The 17,064-nt window shown below is 53.9% G+C and overlaps 1 protein-coding gene across 1 annotated transcript in view; it reads left to right on the top strand.

The window, feature by feature from the left end:
- Positions 1 to 16,640, top strand: part of LOC309840413 (uncharacterized protein) — a 31,603-nt gene extending 14,963 nt beyond the window's left edge. The window contains exons 8-22 of the mRNA XM_082682459.1: positions 786 to 1,000; positions 1,706 to 1,814; positions 1,959 to 2,162; positions 2,251 to 2,345; positions 2,952 to 3,067; positions 9,660 to 10,142; positions 10,495 to 10,598; positions 10,856 to 11,010; positions 11,990 to 12,158; positions 12,647 to 12,770; positions 12,922 to 13,037; positions 14,098 to 14,312; positions 14,413 to 14,521; positions 15,886 to 16,089; positions 16,295 to 16,640. Coding sequence (XP_082538585.1) covers positions 786 to 1,000; positions 1,706 to 1,814; positions 1,959 to 2,162; positions 2,251 to 2,345; positions 2,952 to 3,067; positions 9,660 to 10,142; positions 10,495 to 10,598; positions 10,856 to 11,010; positions 11,990 to 12,158; positions 12,647 to 12,770; positions 12,922 to 13,037; positions 14,098 to 14,312; positions 14,413 to 14,521; positions 15,886 to 16,089; positions 16,295 to 16,445 — 2,569 coding nt within the window. The 3' untranslated portion in view covers positions 16,446 to 16,640. The remainder of the gene's footprint in view (positions 1 to 785; positions 1,001 to 1,705; positions 1,815 to 1,958; positions 2,163 to 2,250; positions 2,346 to 2,951; positions 3,068 to 9,659; positions 10,143 to 10,494; positions 10,599 to 10,855; positions 11,011 to 11,989; positions 12,159 to 12,646; positions 12,771 to 12,921; positions 13,038 to 14,097; positions 14,313 to 14,412; positions 14,522 to 15,885; positions 16,090 to 16,294) is intronic.
- Positions 16,641 to 17,064: the final 424 nt, after the last annotated feature.

Below are 17,064 nucleotides of genomic sequence, written 5' to 3'. Positions count from 1 at the left end.
AGCCCCAACCCTGGAAATAAATCTCCTGTGTCCCAGCCACACACCTAGTCCCGGCCATCAGTGTCTGCTTCCCCGTCAGGTCATGCCCACCCCACCCACAAGGCAAATACTCCAAACCCCTTCCTCACTCACAGCTCCCATCCCTGCTATGGCCATTGCCCCATTCTCTGCCTTTCCACCACCGCCCCCACTGGCCCAGCTCTGCCCTCTGGGACCACACGGAGCAAGGCTGGCCCTCACGGCCTGAAGACAGAAATTACGCTTCTCCGAGTCATCTCTTCCATCTGACATTCTACAGCTCCTGCAAAGCCCTCTCCGTGACCTGGTTCAGAGACCCTCCTTTATCTCCACATGAATAGGATCCATATGTCCAAGGACTTCAAAAGAGATCCCACGATTCTGAGAGGGAAAGAGGAAGCGTCTGACCCAGGCACACAGCTTGACTCTCACTTCTCCCATTCTAGATGTTCAACTATTACACAACCAAGAGGGACCATTTCCTACCTCCTTTGGTCTCCCAGAGTCTCACCAGTCCTGATATTCTCTAGAGTCAATTATGTGATTCTTTGCCACCACACCCTAGACCGTGCTCTTGTCAGACATAACAAATCCATCCCAGCACTGAGCCCTGCACAATCTCAGAGAGCTCTCTGAGCAGCCTGTACCGATCAGCTGTGGTTGGGATAAGAAATGAAACTATTCATCTTCCCGATGACCCCATGACCAGTGTAGGGAGAGACCCCAGTCTAGCGGCAGGCACCAACCAATCACTCTCTTCCCCTCAGGTTTTCCACTGGTTTTGGCTACTACAGTCTGGCTATGAGTGTGGAAGATTTTGGAGTCAACCTCTACATCCTCCAGCTCATCTTTGGTGGGGTCGACATCCCGGCCAAGTTCATCGCCGTCCTCTCCATGAACCATCTGGGCCGACACATCACCCAGGCGGGTGCTCTACTCCTGGCAGGAGGGGCCATCCTGGCTATCATCTTTGTACCCTCAGGTGAGAAGCCAGGACTAAGCCAGAGCCCTCTGAAAGCAGCCCAACGCGTTTGTGGGCAACACAGGCTGCCGCCGACTGGAAAGTGGGTTGCCTGGGATCCCAATTCTGCTGGCTCTGCCCCTAATTCTCTGTGTTACCTTGAGCAGGTCCCTGAAACTCTCTGGGGCTCACGTTTCTCATCTAGAAAATGACTCATTTGGGCTAGATGATACCAAAGCTCCTTTCCAGATCTGACCCAGCCTGGGCAAAGTATGGTGGTGTCTGGCCAGTGTGAGGGATCGCTCTGGGATGGAGCATGGTCTGCCTGACATCGCTAAGCGGAAGGCGAGCTGGCATGGGAAAACCACGGAGCTCAGCGCTCAGAGGAGACCCCACAACCTACTCCCACCACGACCTTGGAAAAGCCACGTTTATATAGACGTTTGTGTGTTGGTACACCCATATCCTCCCAAAGGAACGTGAGCTATTTTAGGACCAGCCTATATACAACAAAATATGGGAGAAGGAAATCAGAGCCGGGGAAAACATGGATGCAGCAGGACAGCCCGCAAAGCACTAGAAACAGCAGAGGGGCTCTTACTCAAATTTAAATTAGATCTGAGCTTTCCAACAGCCAAAGCAAAAAGGGAGACAAAGTCTGCCGAGGAGGGAAAGCACTCAGGTGCTTCTGAGGCAAAGACCCGTCGCCTTTTCTTCCCTCTGTAGACTTGCCAACGCTGAGGACAGTCCTGGCTGTGTTTGGGAAGGGCTGCCTGTCCAGCTCCTTCAGCTGCCTCTTCCTCTACACGACCGAGCTATACCCCACGGTCATCCGGTAGGTGCTGGGCTTGGGGCTGACCCAGCCAAAGGATATGGGGTCAGGTGGGATTGTGGCATCCTCCCGCCCCTGCCCAGGGGTCCCACAGCTGTCCTTTAAGACCCACACAGGCTGCCAATCCGTGCCCTGGATTCTCCCAAGGCAAACAGGTATGGGCGTAAGCAACATGTGGACCCGTGTGGGAAGCATGTCGGCCCCACTGGTGAAAATCACGGGGGAGTTACAGCCCTTCATCCCCAGTGTTATATTTGGGACCGTCACCCTCCTTGGAGGCAGTGCCGCCTACTTCCTGCCTGAGACCCTCAATCGGCCCTTGCCAGAGACTATCGAAGACGTGGAACACTGGTCAGTCCCTTGCCTCTGGTCCCACTGGAACTCCTCATTGGGGAAGCAGGTCCCGACCGGCAGCTTTTCCTGAGCTCTCTTTCCCTAGGTCCTGGCAGGCAAAGAAACCAAAGCAGGAACCAGAAGCAGAGAAAGCATCCCAGAAGATCCCTCTGCAGCCTTGTGGACGGGGCCGGGACCCCAGCTGAAGACAGCAGAGCCCTCCTTTCCCTGCCCTTCCGAAACGAATCCTAGCCAGGTCTTCGCCTGCCTCTGGGCTCTGGGGGCACCTTGGGAGGCCCTGAGTAGGTCCATGCTCCAGCCCAAAGGGAACCCTTCCCGTTCCCTACCCTTGTCCTCATCCTCCCTCAGCCAAGGCCATGTCATTCTTCTGTCCAGCCCTTCCCTACAGGCCACCTTCCCCCACTGACCCCAGCCCCCTTCCTCTGCAGTCCCCTTCAGCTCCCTAGCTCAATCTTAAACAAAGACAGCTTCCCTTTCTTGCTCCCCACCCCTTCCTTCGCTGGAAACGTTCAATAAATGGCAATGAACTCAGGCCACCATGCTCAGGAGTGGAGGAAGCAGGGAGAAGGGGGCTGGCCGCCACGCAGACACATGCAATGCATAACCATCCACTGGGGCTTATGTGTCACATGCAGGGTTGGGCACACGGGTACAGAGAGGCTGGACTGATGGGAACCCGTGTGCACGTGTACAAGTGCACAGAGCTGCATATACACCAGGTCTGCTCAGGTTGCGACAACAAGCCACAGGCAGACCACATAAACAACAAACATTTCTTTCTCCCAGTTCTGGACACTGGGAAGTTCAAGATCGAGGCGCTAGCAGACTCAGTCTCCGGTGGGAGCCCTCCTCCTGCCGTGCAGACGCCCACCTTCTTATTGTGTCCTCACTTGGCGGGGACAGTGAGAGAGAAGCAAGGTTTCTGCTGTCTCTTCTTCTGAGAACACTAGTCCCACCATCATGCCCTCCCCCATGACCCCATCTATCCCCAGTTACCTTCCGAAGCCCCCACCTCCAATTACCATCACACCGGAGGCTGGAGCATCAACATACAAATTTGAGCAAGGACCCAATATTGTCCATAGCAAGTCCTGTGCTTGGAAGTACGCTGTGGGCAAGTACGTGTCCCAGCATGCGTGTGAGCAGAGGACAAGACAAGCCCAGAGCCACTGCAGGCAGAAGCCAGCACTGCTCCAGTCCCGATCCAATCCATCTGCTTGCCCCAGGTCTCTGATCCATGGCCCAGACCCAGGCCCCTGGACAGCTCTGTCTCGTGTGTACATGTGAAAAGCGTAGCCATAACCAAGGGCCACCATTGTCACTCTATGTTCCCTGAGTTCCCTCCAATCCCAGCAGGAAGTCAATCCTCCCACTGGGGCTGTGCACCCAGTCCAAAGGAAAGCGCCTTTGGATGTCTTCCCCCTCAGATCTCCTCCACCCATTCACTCTCTCCTGGCTCATTTCTCAGCATATGTCAAATGAGCTCCCGCATCTCCTGTCTTAACAAAAACGAACCAAACCAACCAGCCCCCCTTGGAACCGTATCTCTCCGCAGGGGCCACACCGTCTCAAAATTTCTCTCCTTCATAACTAAACTTTATAAAGAAGTTGGATGCCTCTCGGGCTTGTACCTTCTAACCTTGTACATCTTCAAACTGCTCTCCAGCCTCCTCCCTTCAGCGAAACAGCTGTGCCCCCAGGGCTGAGCTGAACCCAAAGGGCATTTTCATCCTGCCTGTTACTTAGCCTCTCAACAGACTTGGGTCCCCTGGTTTCTGAGATGCGGTGGGGTGGGGAGCAGGGGGCAGGGGGGAAGGGCCGGCAGCAGAGGGGGTGGCGTGTGCAGCTTCCTCCCATACTGTGGCTGCTCTTTCAGACTCTCCTGGAGGGTCTCCTGCAAATGCTACAAAATGTAGTTTCGCCCATCCTGCCCCTACCCCTTCCTCAAAGGTCAACACCCCCAGAACCTGCCAACTGAACTGTTCCATGACCTCCACCTCTGGTCATGACTGTCTGGACCAGGCGGCCCTCCTGAACCAGGTCTCATTCATCACGTGTTCCCTCCTGGGCTGGGAGTCTGAGCCACAGAGGTTCTAGTCCCTGCCGTGGCCCTTGTCCTGGGAAGGAGGGTTAGCATGAGGGTGGGCTGACCCAGAGGCCGGTGGGTCAGAGAAAGCCGGCTGCCGAGAAAGAACAAAGCGAAAGGCACTGAGAAAAGGAGAACCACAGACACGAGGGCCCAGATAAAAAGACTCGGTGAGACTATTCACATTGATTTTTTTTTAAGATTTTATTTATTTATTCATATGAGAGAGAGAAAGGCAGGGAGAGCACAGGAAGGGGGAGTGGGAGACAGAGAAACAGGCTCCCCACTGAGCTGGGAGCCGGACGTGGGGCTCAATCCCAGGACCTGGAGATCATGACCTGAGCCTAAGGCAGACGCTTAACCATCTGAGCCACCCAGGCGCCCCTCACAGTGATTCCTAACGGAGTCCAGGCCCCAGGTCCTCCTCGGCCCTGGATATACTGAGCGCGAGAAAATATCCTGAATTCTCTGAATAGCTTTTGTTTTGTTTAAGCTAAACTCAAATGTTTCCAAACCAAACAATTCCAAAAGCAGCTCCTCTCCTTCTATCATCTCCTAAACACTGACGTTCCCCAGAATTCTTTCCTAAGACCCCTTCCTCCGCCATCCCTTGCCAGGGATGTCCGGTGGAAATGGAATGCAAGCCACTTATGTGATTTGAAGTTCCTAGTAGCTCGTTCTTAAAAAGAGGTAAAATTAATTTTAAGTGTGTGTATATATGATAATAATAATATATTTTATTTAGCCCCAGATATCCACATATTACCATTTCAACATGTAATCAATATAAAAGTTATCGATAAAGGTATTTTACAGCTTTCAGTTCATAGTAAGTCTTCAGAGTCTGGGGTGCGTTTTACCCTATTAGCACATCTCCGTTGGGACTGGTGAGCTCAAGCCCTCAGCAGCAGGTCACGGCCACCAATCAGACAACTCAGACACACTCCAGGGCCGCGACCGCCAGCCGCAGAGTCCACTATTCTCAAATCTGTATTTAGATGTTTGGAAGAGAGCTTACTAAACAGGAGAGAGAGCGTGTTACACCCCCCTGCTTCAACATTTCAGTGACTTCCCAGTGGGATGAAGCCTACATTCTTGTGACAAGGCTGGTCCGACTCAGAGCCCAACCCGCTCAGGCCCCAACCTGCCTCGACTGGCTTCAGTTTCAATACCTTCCCCCTCGCACCTGCCATGTAGCCTCATTCCACTCCTGTCAGTTCCCAGACTGCACCAGCCTCCCCTTACCCCCCTGCCTTTAGTACACGCCCAGCCCTTGATGGCTCCCACCCAGCCCCCACTGCACTTGGGGTGGGGCTCAGTGGGCCACGGGGTGGCTTGGCTGGGGCTCAGCCTGAAGGGAAGAAAACTGGGCTCAGGTAGGAACACTAGCCCCGCCGCCGCACCCCCCCAACTTCCAGCTGTCCAGAATTCAGGGTGGCTCCCAGGATGTCCTGGCCGTAACCATTCCTGAGCTGTTTCAGGGTATTTATTGCAAAGACACGCAGGAAGGTGAAAGGAAGATGCCTGGGAAAGTGCTTCGCAGTCACGTGGTCAGGACACCTGGTGAACCGGGATGCTGGTCAGGATGCACATGCCCATTCTTCTGGCCGTTCCCAAGTCCCCAGCTTGGATTCCACCTTTCCCATCTCTGCTGCTCCTTGAGAGCTCTGGCTCCTCCTGCTTTCCCTACCCCCTGCTCTCAGTCCCTGAACTCAGCCTCCAACTGGCTCAGGGACTTGTCCATGCAAAATGGAGCCCCTCTCTTGGGCAGAATCGTCACACTGAGCCACTGCATTGGTTACTCGCCTCCTGTCCAGGTTTTCCGTGGCAGTTTGTGATGAATTTCTAATTTCTGCACCATTCATTGGCCAGGGTAACCAGGCCATGAGACATACAATTCACAGTTCGGCTCCTTGTTCAGAGTGTTGCCATGTGCCTGTATAGGCACTTGGAGTTGCCTGACTTCTCCCCAAGCCATTCATTTCAAACCCACACTTAGGACTTGTGATCTGAGCAAGAGCATTTCCTCCGACCTGCAAATCATTTATCTGAAAAACCTCACAAAACAACCAAAATCAAAATCACATGTAGTGACACACTTTAAATCCCATTTAACAGAATAAAATTATTTTTTTAAAAAAACTGGATGTCTCAGAAAATCTGAGATATGTGATGGCTGTTAACATGATAGAAAGAGCAATGGAATCAAGAGGGCTGAGATCTAGATGGGTCTGCTGTGTGATCAAGGACAAATCCCTCGCCTTCTCTGGGCCCTGGTCTCCTTATCTGTACAATGAGACGTTTTCATGTGAGCGACAGCATTTGTCTCTGATGGTATGTGGTTCTGTGGCACTTGGCCAATCAGAAGTCCCAGATTTGACCCCTTCTGGGTGAGCATGGCCAGAACTGAAGTCCACATTCCAGTCAGTCCAGGGAGTCCAACTCGGAGTGATTAATGACTCAGAATGTCCCTAAAGGATATTTCGCATTCTGCCAATCATTCGCCACAGGAGCACTTCCGTCCAGAAACCCTCCAGGAGCTGGGGGGCTGGTGGGAAGTCTCCTTGCTAGACAGATGATCCCAGGAGCCAACCACAATGGAGTCCCTGGAGTCTCCAGAGCCTTTTCCAGGCTCAGCTTGGCTTGGAGCTGGTCAGGCCCTAGGGAGGGAGTTCTTCTCAAAAGCAGGGTTGGGCGCATGCTCAGAAAGGGAAGGTGCTTGTAGGACCGCCATCTCCCCCACTGCCCTCAACACTCCTCCCACGCCCCCACGAGGGCACCAAGTCCTGGCAGGAGATTGGCCCCAGAGCCCCCAAGCTGTTTGTCCAGCTGTCTTCACATCCCCAGGCCACAAGGCTCTTATATACCTTGGCCTGGAGAACGTTGTCAGGCATCTGGACACCCACTGGGTCCCAGCCCAGAACCAACACTGGGTGGGGGGAGGGAGGCTGGGCTGAGTTACATCCCTCTCTGGGCCTCCCTATTCTTTTCTGTACATGAGACTGGATGAGCTCTAAGACGTCTTTAGCCGGGCATTGCTCACCTCTAAACCTGCAGGAAATAACCTGTCTTTGAAGTTAGACAAAATAGGTCTGAAGCAGTCTAAGACTTCACGTATCTCAGCGCCTCAAAAGATAGTAAACACCCTCCCAACTTCATCCACGAGATTGTAGCTTGAGTAAACTGTACAACAATAGCAGGGCATCCTGAGTCCTTACAGGAGAAGTCAGAAATAAAACTGCTTCCCCTCAACAATAAGACTTGGAGATTTATCCCTGGGAGAACTGAGAAATACCCCCTCTCTTCACGGGCCTTTGCATCAGCTAATTCGTATGGGGCTTGGATATGTCCCACAAAACTCCAGAACTCTAACCATCTATGCTGTTCAGACATATGCCAAAGAACCTGGTGAGGTGGGATGAACAGACAGCCCATAGAAGGCAGGAAAGAGGGAGGGACAGCCAGAGACCCCAGATGGAAATACCCCACAAAGAAGAGTCTGGCATGAGGGGCACCTGGGGGCTCAGTGGGTTAAGCCGCTACCTTCGGCTCAGGTCATGATCTCAGGGTCCTGGGATGGAGTCCCGCATCGGGCTTTCTGCTCAGCAGGGAGCCTGCCTCTCTCTCTCTCTCTCTCTCTCTCAATCTCTCTGCCTCTCTGTCTACTTGTGATCTCTCTTGGTCAAATAAGTAAATAAATCTTTAAAAAAAAAAAATGAAGAGTCTGGCATGAAACCTCAAATCAACAATTGAGTTAGAACATGGTAGAAGAGTGTTGGCCTGGACCCAGGAAGGTCAGGGTCCTGATTTGGCTCCTCCAATGGCAAAACTGGCTAGGTACACCTGGGAAGGGCAAGGGTTGCCATGCTTCAGGGTCCAAGCTACTCTGCTGTAGTCCAGCAGAATGTGGAGGAAGAGGAGTTCTCCTCCTTACCTTGCAAACCTTTCCCCTACTCCAATAAGAGCATGTGCACTCTTGGAAGTATTTTGGTAGAAGTCATCTGTATGTCTGGAATATCCTTGGCCAAGCAGGTATGGGATTGATCATTATTCAAAATAAGTCTGAGACGTCTCTTAAGGTAATGTCTGGAGACATTTTTTGGTTGGATTTAGACCCACGTAAACTGACTCAGAGTCCACGTTTCCTATACCATGCACTATGCAAATTAAAAGCAAGAAGTTGTTGAGGTGTCTGTGTGGCTCAGTCAATTAAGCACCTTGATTTCAGCTCAGGTCTTGATCTCAGGGTTGTAAGTTCAAGCCCCTCACTGGGCTCTGCACTGGGTATGGGACCTACTTTAGAACAAAAAAAAATTAAATTCAATAAAAGCAAGAAGTAGCCACTGGCTCTATTGGCATTCCCAACCCATGATCCAGCCAATCAGAACTCACAGAAGCCCACCCAACCAGAACTCGGCACTGCCCTGATCTTGGGTGATCGGGCCTCAGCAGCCAAATCAATGGAGGAAAACAAGTGATTGTCTTTGAGTTGTGGCTGCAAATAAAATAAGTTCATGCTCAACTGAAAAAAGTTAAAACAAAAATTATGGACAGAGATAAGACACAGGGAAAATTTTGGAAACAGAAAAAGCCAGAAGGTAAAAAGCTGAGACCCTGAAAGGATCGATCTAGATCATGTACAAATGTTGGTCTTAGGTCCTGCTCCTTCAAAAGTAGCCTCCGACCTCTTTAGTTACTTCCATCTGAACAAAGCTGTAGTCCTATGAGATATGAGCTGCCCCCAGGAGACCAGAGACGGGGGTTGCTAATTTTAGCACATAAGAATACAGGATGCCCAGTTAAATCTGAATTTCAGACCAGTGAATGATTTTCTTTTAGTATAAGTGTGTCCCGCGTAATATTAGGGATATACTTACACTACAATAAAATGTATTTGTTGATCCGACACTGAGAGTTCTGTATTTTCTCTGGCAACCCTTCTCAAAGACAGACTGCTTAGATCCTGTCCACTAAAAAGGACAGAATCCCTTCAAGAGACCACCACACTTCCCAGAGCCCAGTCTTCTCAGTAAAAGGAAGACAGTAAGGTCCCACCTGGCCCCCCCTGCCCCCGGATGTCCGGACACGCCCTCTCAGGACCCCCACTCCGGTCCACTCTCCTGCCCTTTATACCCACTTGGAGAATTTCCACTGACACAAGGACACTCAGAGGGTTAATCCTTCTGATACCAAGTCACACTTTAACTCATTCCCTCCAGGCCAAGGATTAAATCCTGCCCATGCAGGGGTCAGGGCTACGGCAGACCCTGAAAGCTGAGCACCCCACCCCCAAGTGAGGGGAGGCTCAAGGGAAAGGGAGGGACAGAAGACGGAGAGAGAGAGAAGGAAGGAGGGGCAGCCAGCCAGGCTCCTGTCCCCCCACAGAGCCAGCTCCGATTCGGCTCTAGGAACAACTCAGCTGCGGAGGCAACAGCTGCTTCTGTGCTCCAGCTAAGGACGGCAGGCTCAGGGACACCCAGACAGAAGTCCTCAGCCCCCAGCCGCTTGGCCGGCCCGGCCCCATGGCCTTCAACGACCTCCTGCAGCAGGTGGGGGGTGTCGGCCGCTTCCAGCAGATCCAGGTCACGCTGGTGGTCCTCCCCCTGCTCCTGATGGCCTCCCACAACACCCTGCAGAACTTCACCGCGGCCATCCCTACCCACCACTGCCGCCCGCCTGCTGACGCCAACCTCAGCCAGGACGGGGACCTGGAGGCCTGGCTGCCCCGGGACGGGCAGGGGCAGCTCGAGTCCTGCCTCCTCCTCACCGTCCCCCGACAGGGACCGCCTTTTCCCAACGACACAGAGACCAACGGCACGGGGGCCACAGAGCCGTGCACCAATGGCTGGATCTATGACAACAGCACCTTCCCGTCCACCATCGTGACCGAGGTGAGGACACCTGGGCCCCCGGCTCCAGAAGCCAGCCAGACTTGCTTTCCCCTCTGAGACAGGCAGACAGATGCACACATACACACACACACACACACACACACAGACTGTCCTAGATTCTCCAGAGGCCAAGATGGAAAGATGAAGAAAGGGACTCAAGATGGGGGCCTTTACAGAAAAGGGGGATGTTAGAGTCAAGAAAAGTCTCTCGGCTACCGGGACCGGGGAAGCAAACAGCAAAGAGAAATGTCAGGGGAAGAGGGTGGCATAGGTCTCAGAGGGCCAGCCCAAGGGAGGGGGAGGGGAGCCCCGCGGCCCAGGCCTGCCTGACCCTTGCCCCCTCTCCCCGCAGTGGGACCTCGTGTGCTCTAACAGGGCCTTACGCCAGCTGGCCCAGTCCTTGTACATGGTAGGGGTGCTTCTCGGAGCCATGGTGTTCGGCTACCTGGCAGACAGGTCAGTCCTGGGCAGAGCCACGGGGCCGGGCTGGGCCTGGGCCTCAGCTGGGTTCATGGGAACCAGGTGGGAAGTTGGCCTTGAACCCCTGGGGCTGGTCTGAGGACCTACAGGGCCAGCCTCAGGATACAGCGCAGGTCCTCAAAAGAACCCCCCAGCCCAGAGCCTCCCCCAGGGCAGGCACCCCTCTCCCCCACCCGTCCAGGCACGGTCAGCCCTCAGGATCCCTGCTGCTGTTCCCCCCTCCCCCACCCCAGGCTGGGCCGCCGCAAGTTGCTGATCTTGAACTACCTGCAGACGGCCGTGTCAGGAACCTGCGCAGCCTTCGCTCCCAACTTCCCCGTCTACTGTGCCTTCCGGCTCCTCTCCGGCATGTCGCTGGCTGGCATCGCTCTCAACTGCATGACACTGAGTGAGGGAGGCCGGGAGGGCAGGGCGGGCCCCTACCCACTCCTCTCTGACCCCCAACCCAGCAGCTTCTTTCCGGCTCCCTCTCCCAGCCAACCCCACCTGAGTCCCGCCTGCCCTGGTCTGGGCAGCCAACCTAACAGCCTTCTTCCCCTGACTCATACCATCCTGACCTGTCATTTAGGCATGCTTGCAAACTCCATTTTTAGGGCCAGGCCGTTCCCATAAAGGACTGAAACTGACTGGGTACAAGAGGCATTAGGGAACGCTGAGGACTTTAGACAAAGGAGGGTCACAGCCCCATCCAGAGGGCCCACAACCACTCAGCTGCTCAAGCCAGAAGGGTCAGGGCTGTCAGATCTTACCCTCTTCTCTTTATTAATGTCAAATAGCCCAATTTTGTAATGTTGGAAATTAATTCCATGTTTTTAACATGGGACAAGCCAGCATCATGTAGACCAAAGACACTTATGGCCTGAGCATGGTCTGTCCAGGAGCCATCAATGTGCATTCTTCGAGGAGGAACCTGAGACTGGGAAGAAGGGCAAGGATTTACCCAACGTCGTCCCTCAAGCCCAGGAGGGAATCTATGGATTGGGGGTCAGGGATGAACCAGGATGGTTCATCAGCTGCTCTGGCCGCCGAATCGGCCCATGCTGAGGAAAGCCAGCACTGAGTGGTCAGAGAGGCTCCGAAGGGAAAAGGGACGCTCACCAGGACAGTAGGTTGGGGAGCAGCAAGACAGAGTGGGGGAGTGGCGGGGACAATTCTTAGAGATTCCAAACCCATCTCCCCCTTCCTTCCTCCACCGAAAGTCCCCCACTTCCCCCGTCATGGCATGCATCCTCATTCGACGTGTCTTCCACTGAGCCCTGGGACAGATCAAAGTTTGGGTGGAGAGAGGGGTCTTTGCCCAGCCCAGGGGTGTCGACCTGCTGGGTAACCCGGTCAGCGGCACCACTCTGTTCTCACCTTCTTTCCAGATGTGGAGTGGATGCCCATCCACACGCGGGCTTGTGTGGGCACCCTGACTGGCTATGTCTACAGCCTGGGCCAGTTTCTCCTGGCCGGTGTGGCCTTGGCCGTGCCCCACTGGCGCCACCTGCAGCTCCTGGTCTCCGTGCCCTTTTTCGCCTTCTTCATCTACTCCTGGTGTGTGGGGCCCGGGGTGGGCAGGAGTGCCCAAGGGCTGCCCAGAGGGCTTCAAGGGACAAGACATCCCCCAGATCCCACAGCACACTCCAACACACAGAATCAGAGAAGGTCAAGGCCAGAAGGTCAAACCCAGCCCAGTGCCTCCGTGTGACAGATGGGAGAACTGAGGCTGTGGGAGGAAGGATTTACCCCCTCCCTCCCCACCCCAGGGATATTGTTCTTCAGCTCCCCCCTGGCTCTCCAACCTGCTTGTGTTGCTGCCTTTACCCAAGACCCCAAAGCTGAGCTTCTGGGTTTGGGGATGGGTCATCACCAAGCTGGTCGCTGTCTTATGGTCCTAGAGAGAGGGATTTGGCAAAACCCCTGGGTTCCCAGCCTGAAATGCAATCCCACTGCAGACCCCTGGGAAGCCCACCCTTTGCCCCCAGCCCAGCCAAAGGGAACGGAAGCCATGTAGACACCTACCCCCACCCTCCTACTCCCAGGTTCTTCATCGAGTCAGCCCGCTGGTACTCCTCCTCCGGGAGGCTAGACCTCACCCTCAGGGCCCTGCAGAGAGTGGCCTGGATCAATGGGAAGCGAGAAGAGGGCACCAAGCTAAGTATGGAGGTGAGACCCCCCCAAGGCCTCCCATGACACCCCATGAGGATTCTTCCCTCCAACCCCGAACCCAGGTCTCAGAGGGCTTCCCTGAGTAAGGGGTTAGGCTGGGAGGAGTTTCTGGAGGAGTCCAGGCCCTGAGCCCTGCCCATCCTGGCAGGTGCTCCGGGCCAGTCTGCAAAAGGAGCTGACCATGGGCAAAGGCCAGGCTTCCGCCTTGGAGTTGCTGCGCTGCCCCGCCCTTCGCCACCTCTTCCTCTGCCTCTCCATGCTGTGGTAGGCCCAGACAGACCGAGCCATAGAGAGATAGACAGAGACAGACCAAGAGACAGGAGGCTGGTTGGGGAGAGAGTGGACGCAGTGGGTGGAAGAGGCCAGACAGAAGGGAGGAAAAGTCAGCGGACCTGCCATGAGGGGTCGTAATCCTCCACCAGGGACGATCGTGAAGAACCAGACGACCTCCCCTCAGTTCACTTCCGATCGCCACACTGGGCTTCGGTCTCTCCACCTTCTCCTTTTATCTACTCCGTGGCAATATGGAAACACCTCCTCAGGATTGGGATCAGCCCCAAAGTCAATAGAATTACATCTTGAAGGCAGAGACGAGTCTGGCTTGCAAAACATTTGGAGACTTTCCTGATCTTACCTGATCAGGGCCTGCCAGAAACACAAGCACGGGCAATAAGATGCCTAGAACTCATCTCTAAAAGGACACGTTGACCAAGGCTGGTATCAGCCAAAAATGTTCCTTTTTGGTTGCAACATTCCCCATAATCCTTCTGATGTGCTTCCCTCCTGAGCCCATCACCAGAATAACGCCACGACAGTTAGGAAAAGCACATTCAACAATTCTACCAGTGAGTGTTTTGGTTCCAATTTGGGATTTACTCCAGGTTCTGGGTCCTATCCAATAACCTGAGCTTCATTCTGTGGGCTCCGGACAACGTAAGAAGCACAACCATCCCAGAACCAGGCCTAGGTCTGCAAAGCTTTGGCATTTCCTAACACCTTGACTCTAAAGATGTGCCTTGAAAATCCACCTGCCCTCAGCCCGGCATCAATAGATAAGATAAAGACCAAAACTAGATGAATTTTACATTCAACTAAGTGAAAAATCCCCTAATATATTGGGGGATACTAGTTATCAGAAGAGTGAGAAATTTGGGGTCTTGGAGGACTACCCTGCACTTAGACTAAATGCTTGAAGACAGATTAGCCAAGGCAAATTCTAGCTTCTGAAGCAGGGTCGCAGTGTAGCTCACCCCTATGTTGAATGAGCACCCCCACTTTTAACCCTTCCTAACCAACTCCATACCCCTCGTCCCTCCCCCACTAGGTTTGCCACTAGTTTTGCCTACTACGGGCTGGTCATGGACCTGCAGGGCTTTGGCGTGAACATCTACCTAATCCAGGTGATTTTTGGTGCTGTGGACCTGCCTGCCAAGCTGGTGGGCTTCCTTGTCATCAACTCTCTGGGCCGCCGGCCTGCCCAGATGGCCTCACTGCTGCTGGCAGGCATCTGCATCCTGGTCAATGGGGTGGTACCCCAGGGTGAGCACCCACGAGTACCTTGGTCCTTCATCCTTAACCCTATCCCCAGATTCTCGTGCCCCACTCCCAAACTCCCACTGACCCCTTCCTTTCTCTCCAGATCAGTCCATTGTCCGAACCTCCCTTGCTGTGCTGGGAAAAGGCTGCCTGGCTGCCTCCTTCAACTGCATCTTCCTCTATACTGGGGAGCTCTACCCCACAGTGATCCGGTGAGTAGGAGCCTTGTGGGAGAAGCCTTCAGACAAGACATCCCCACACACATAGGTCAGACCCCAGAGCACACCGCCCAGCATGCGTAGCCCAAGGCCCCCTCTCAGCCCCCAACTGTGCAAGCTCAGTACACACTTCGTGGCTAACACAGATACACCTGCCCGCTAAGCCCTTACCTGATCCAAGGAAAAGATCTCAAAAGGAGTCACCAGCTGGGGCAGGGTAGAGAGCCAAGAAGACACATCTCAGAGGCAATTCATTGAGGTCCCCCACCCCGCATCCACCTTGATCTAAACCACAAGTTAGAAGCAGCCACCAAACCTAAATTTCATCTATAAGCTAAGTGTGTCTATAACCAAAGTATGTCTGAAACCAAAGACCAAACGGGAGAGTAATTTCTTTTCACAAAAGCCACATTTAATACTGCTTGTGTTTGGTGGTTGTACAGATAAACCCAGCATTGCTTTTCGAGTGCCAAAAGGTGGGGGGGGGAGCATTTTTGCATTAAGAAACAAGAAACACGTGTCTATGTTAAAAAATGGGTCGCAAAATTCCCATGAGATGTCAAAGAATGGCCCGGCTTCCCTAGGCTGCTGGGACGCAGCAGGGTCATGGCTGCTGTCCTGTGCCCTTAGAGGATTTCATGGGAAAGAACAACAGTATAAAACACTACACACCAGGCATCGTCTTAAACTTTTTATAAGTATCAAGTCATTGAATCCTCATGATAAACCTATAAGGTAGGTACCGTGACTATTTCCATTTTACCAATGAGAAAACTGAGCCACAGAAAGATCAAGTGACTTGCCCCATGTCACACAGCTTGTAAGGGAGGAAGCTTGGATTTGAACCCAAACCGTGTGTCTCCTGAGTCAAGGTTTTTAACCTCGGTTCCCTCAGAGAATGTTCTTAACATACTCTCAACATGCAGCTTCCGGGTCCTGTCCCCTGAGGATTCTAATCCAATAGGACTGTGTGGGCTGGGACAATTCTAACTCAAAATCCCCTAGGAGATCTGAGAACCACTGGCCTGACTTAACTGTCTCATTTGACAGCTCAGGAAACTGAGGGCCGGAGAGGAAAAGGGACTCTTCCTCTGGTCGCATGGCCAGTTAAGGCCAGAGGCAAAATTCAGTCTCCTGATTCTCTGGCCAGAGCCCTTCCCAGCCTGTTTTTGTTGTTTGTCTGTTTTTAATCTCCCGAACAAATGCCAAACTCACTTGCTATCAAAGGGGTGGGGGAGAGGGGCGGGGGAGGGGGGTGGCGAGGCTTCAGCTTGAGCTGCCCTGACCCTGAATTCAGCTGGGACCTCAGCATTCACGCTAGGGCAGTGACTGACACCACCACACCTTGGGCCCCACAGGCAGACGGGCATGGGAATGGGCAGCACCATGGCCCGTGTGGGCAGCATCGTGAGCCCACTGGTGAGCATGACTGCTGAGCTCTACCCCTCCGTGCCTCTCTTCATCTACGGCGCGGTCCCCGTGGCCGCCAGCGCTGTCACTGCCCTCCTGCCAGAGACCCTGGGCCAGCCACTGCCAGACACGGTGCAGGACATGGAGAGCAGGTGGGAGCAGGGACTTACCCGGGTTCAGGCGCCCAGGCGGGGGTGGCACCGAGACTCAAACCCATTCAGGCCAGAGCTCTTTGTCCACTTCCCCAGTTGGCTGGGGTCTCCTTGAGTCCTTCCTGGGGGTCCTGGCCCCAGGGAGCAATAGATGGGGCAGAAAGAATGGTAGTTGGGCGCGGCTGAGTAGAGAGCCCCCTGGTAGCCCCCAGCTCCTAGCCCTGGCCTGGGCGCTGCATACCCAGGACGCCGCTCTCCTGCCCTCCAGGAGAAGAGGAAAGCCAAGGCGGCAGGAGCAAGAGCAGCAGAAGCAGATGGTCCCGCTCCAGGCCTCAGCACGAGAGAATGTACTCTGAGCACTGACACGGGGCCTCACAGAGCCCGAAAGGGAGTGAGGGTCCTGCAGGTCCTGAGCCACCCACTCCGGGAAGGGAAAGAGGGAAATGGCGGCCCAAGGCGGGTCAAGACTGTGGTTCAGGAAAGCACCTCCCAGGGGTCCCCGCCCTGAACAGACTCCACCAAGACCGCGTCATTAAAAGGTTTGTGTGCAACATCTCTTTTTATCTCTCTCGTCTCAAATATAATAGCCACTCCACATCAGCCAGCGGCCCAAAATTCATACAGTCCAGTCCCCTGCCCTCAACCCCCAGGACTTTATAAACCATCCCAGAGAACTGGACAAGAATCTTTTACCTGGACCCGCTCCCCCGCCCCTACTTCCCACCCTCTTCCCTCCCTCCTTTCTTCTCTACCCCATTCAAATATTTCTGTGAGTTTTAAATATCTTACGCTCCACCCCTCCCTATCAGACTGGAAACTGAGAAGTGTCTGAATAAAAGCAGCCAATCAGAGGCTTTGTCTCAGGCTCCTCCCCCCTCACGAGGGCCAATGAGAAACTCCAGCGGCAAAGCGGGAGAACAAGCACCACAGAGGATATGACGTCAGGAGGCTGGCCCCAGCTCCCCTAGACTCCTG

The sequence above is a fragment of the Mustela nivalis genome, assembly GCF_964662115.1.
Source record: "Mustela nivalis genome assembly, chromosome: 9".
NCBI classification, from domain to species: domain Eukaryota; kingdom Metazoa; phylum Chordata; class Mammalia; order Carnivora; family Mustelidae; genus Mustela; species Mustela nivalis.
Note: the sequence above shows the minus strand (reverse complement) of the source record. Positions and strands in the feature narration are given on the sequence as shown.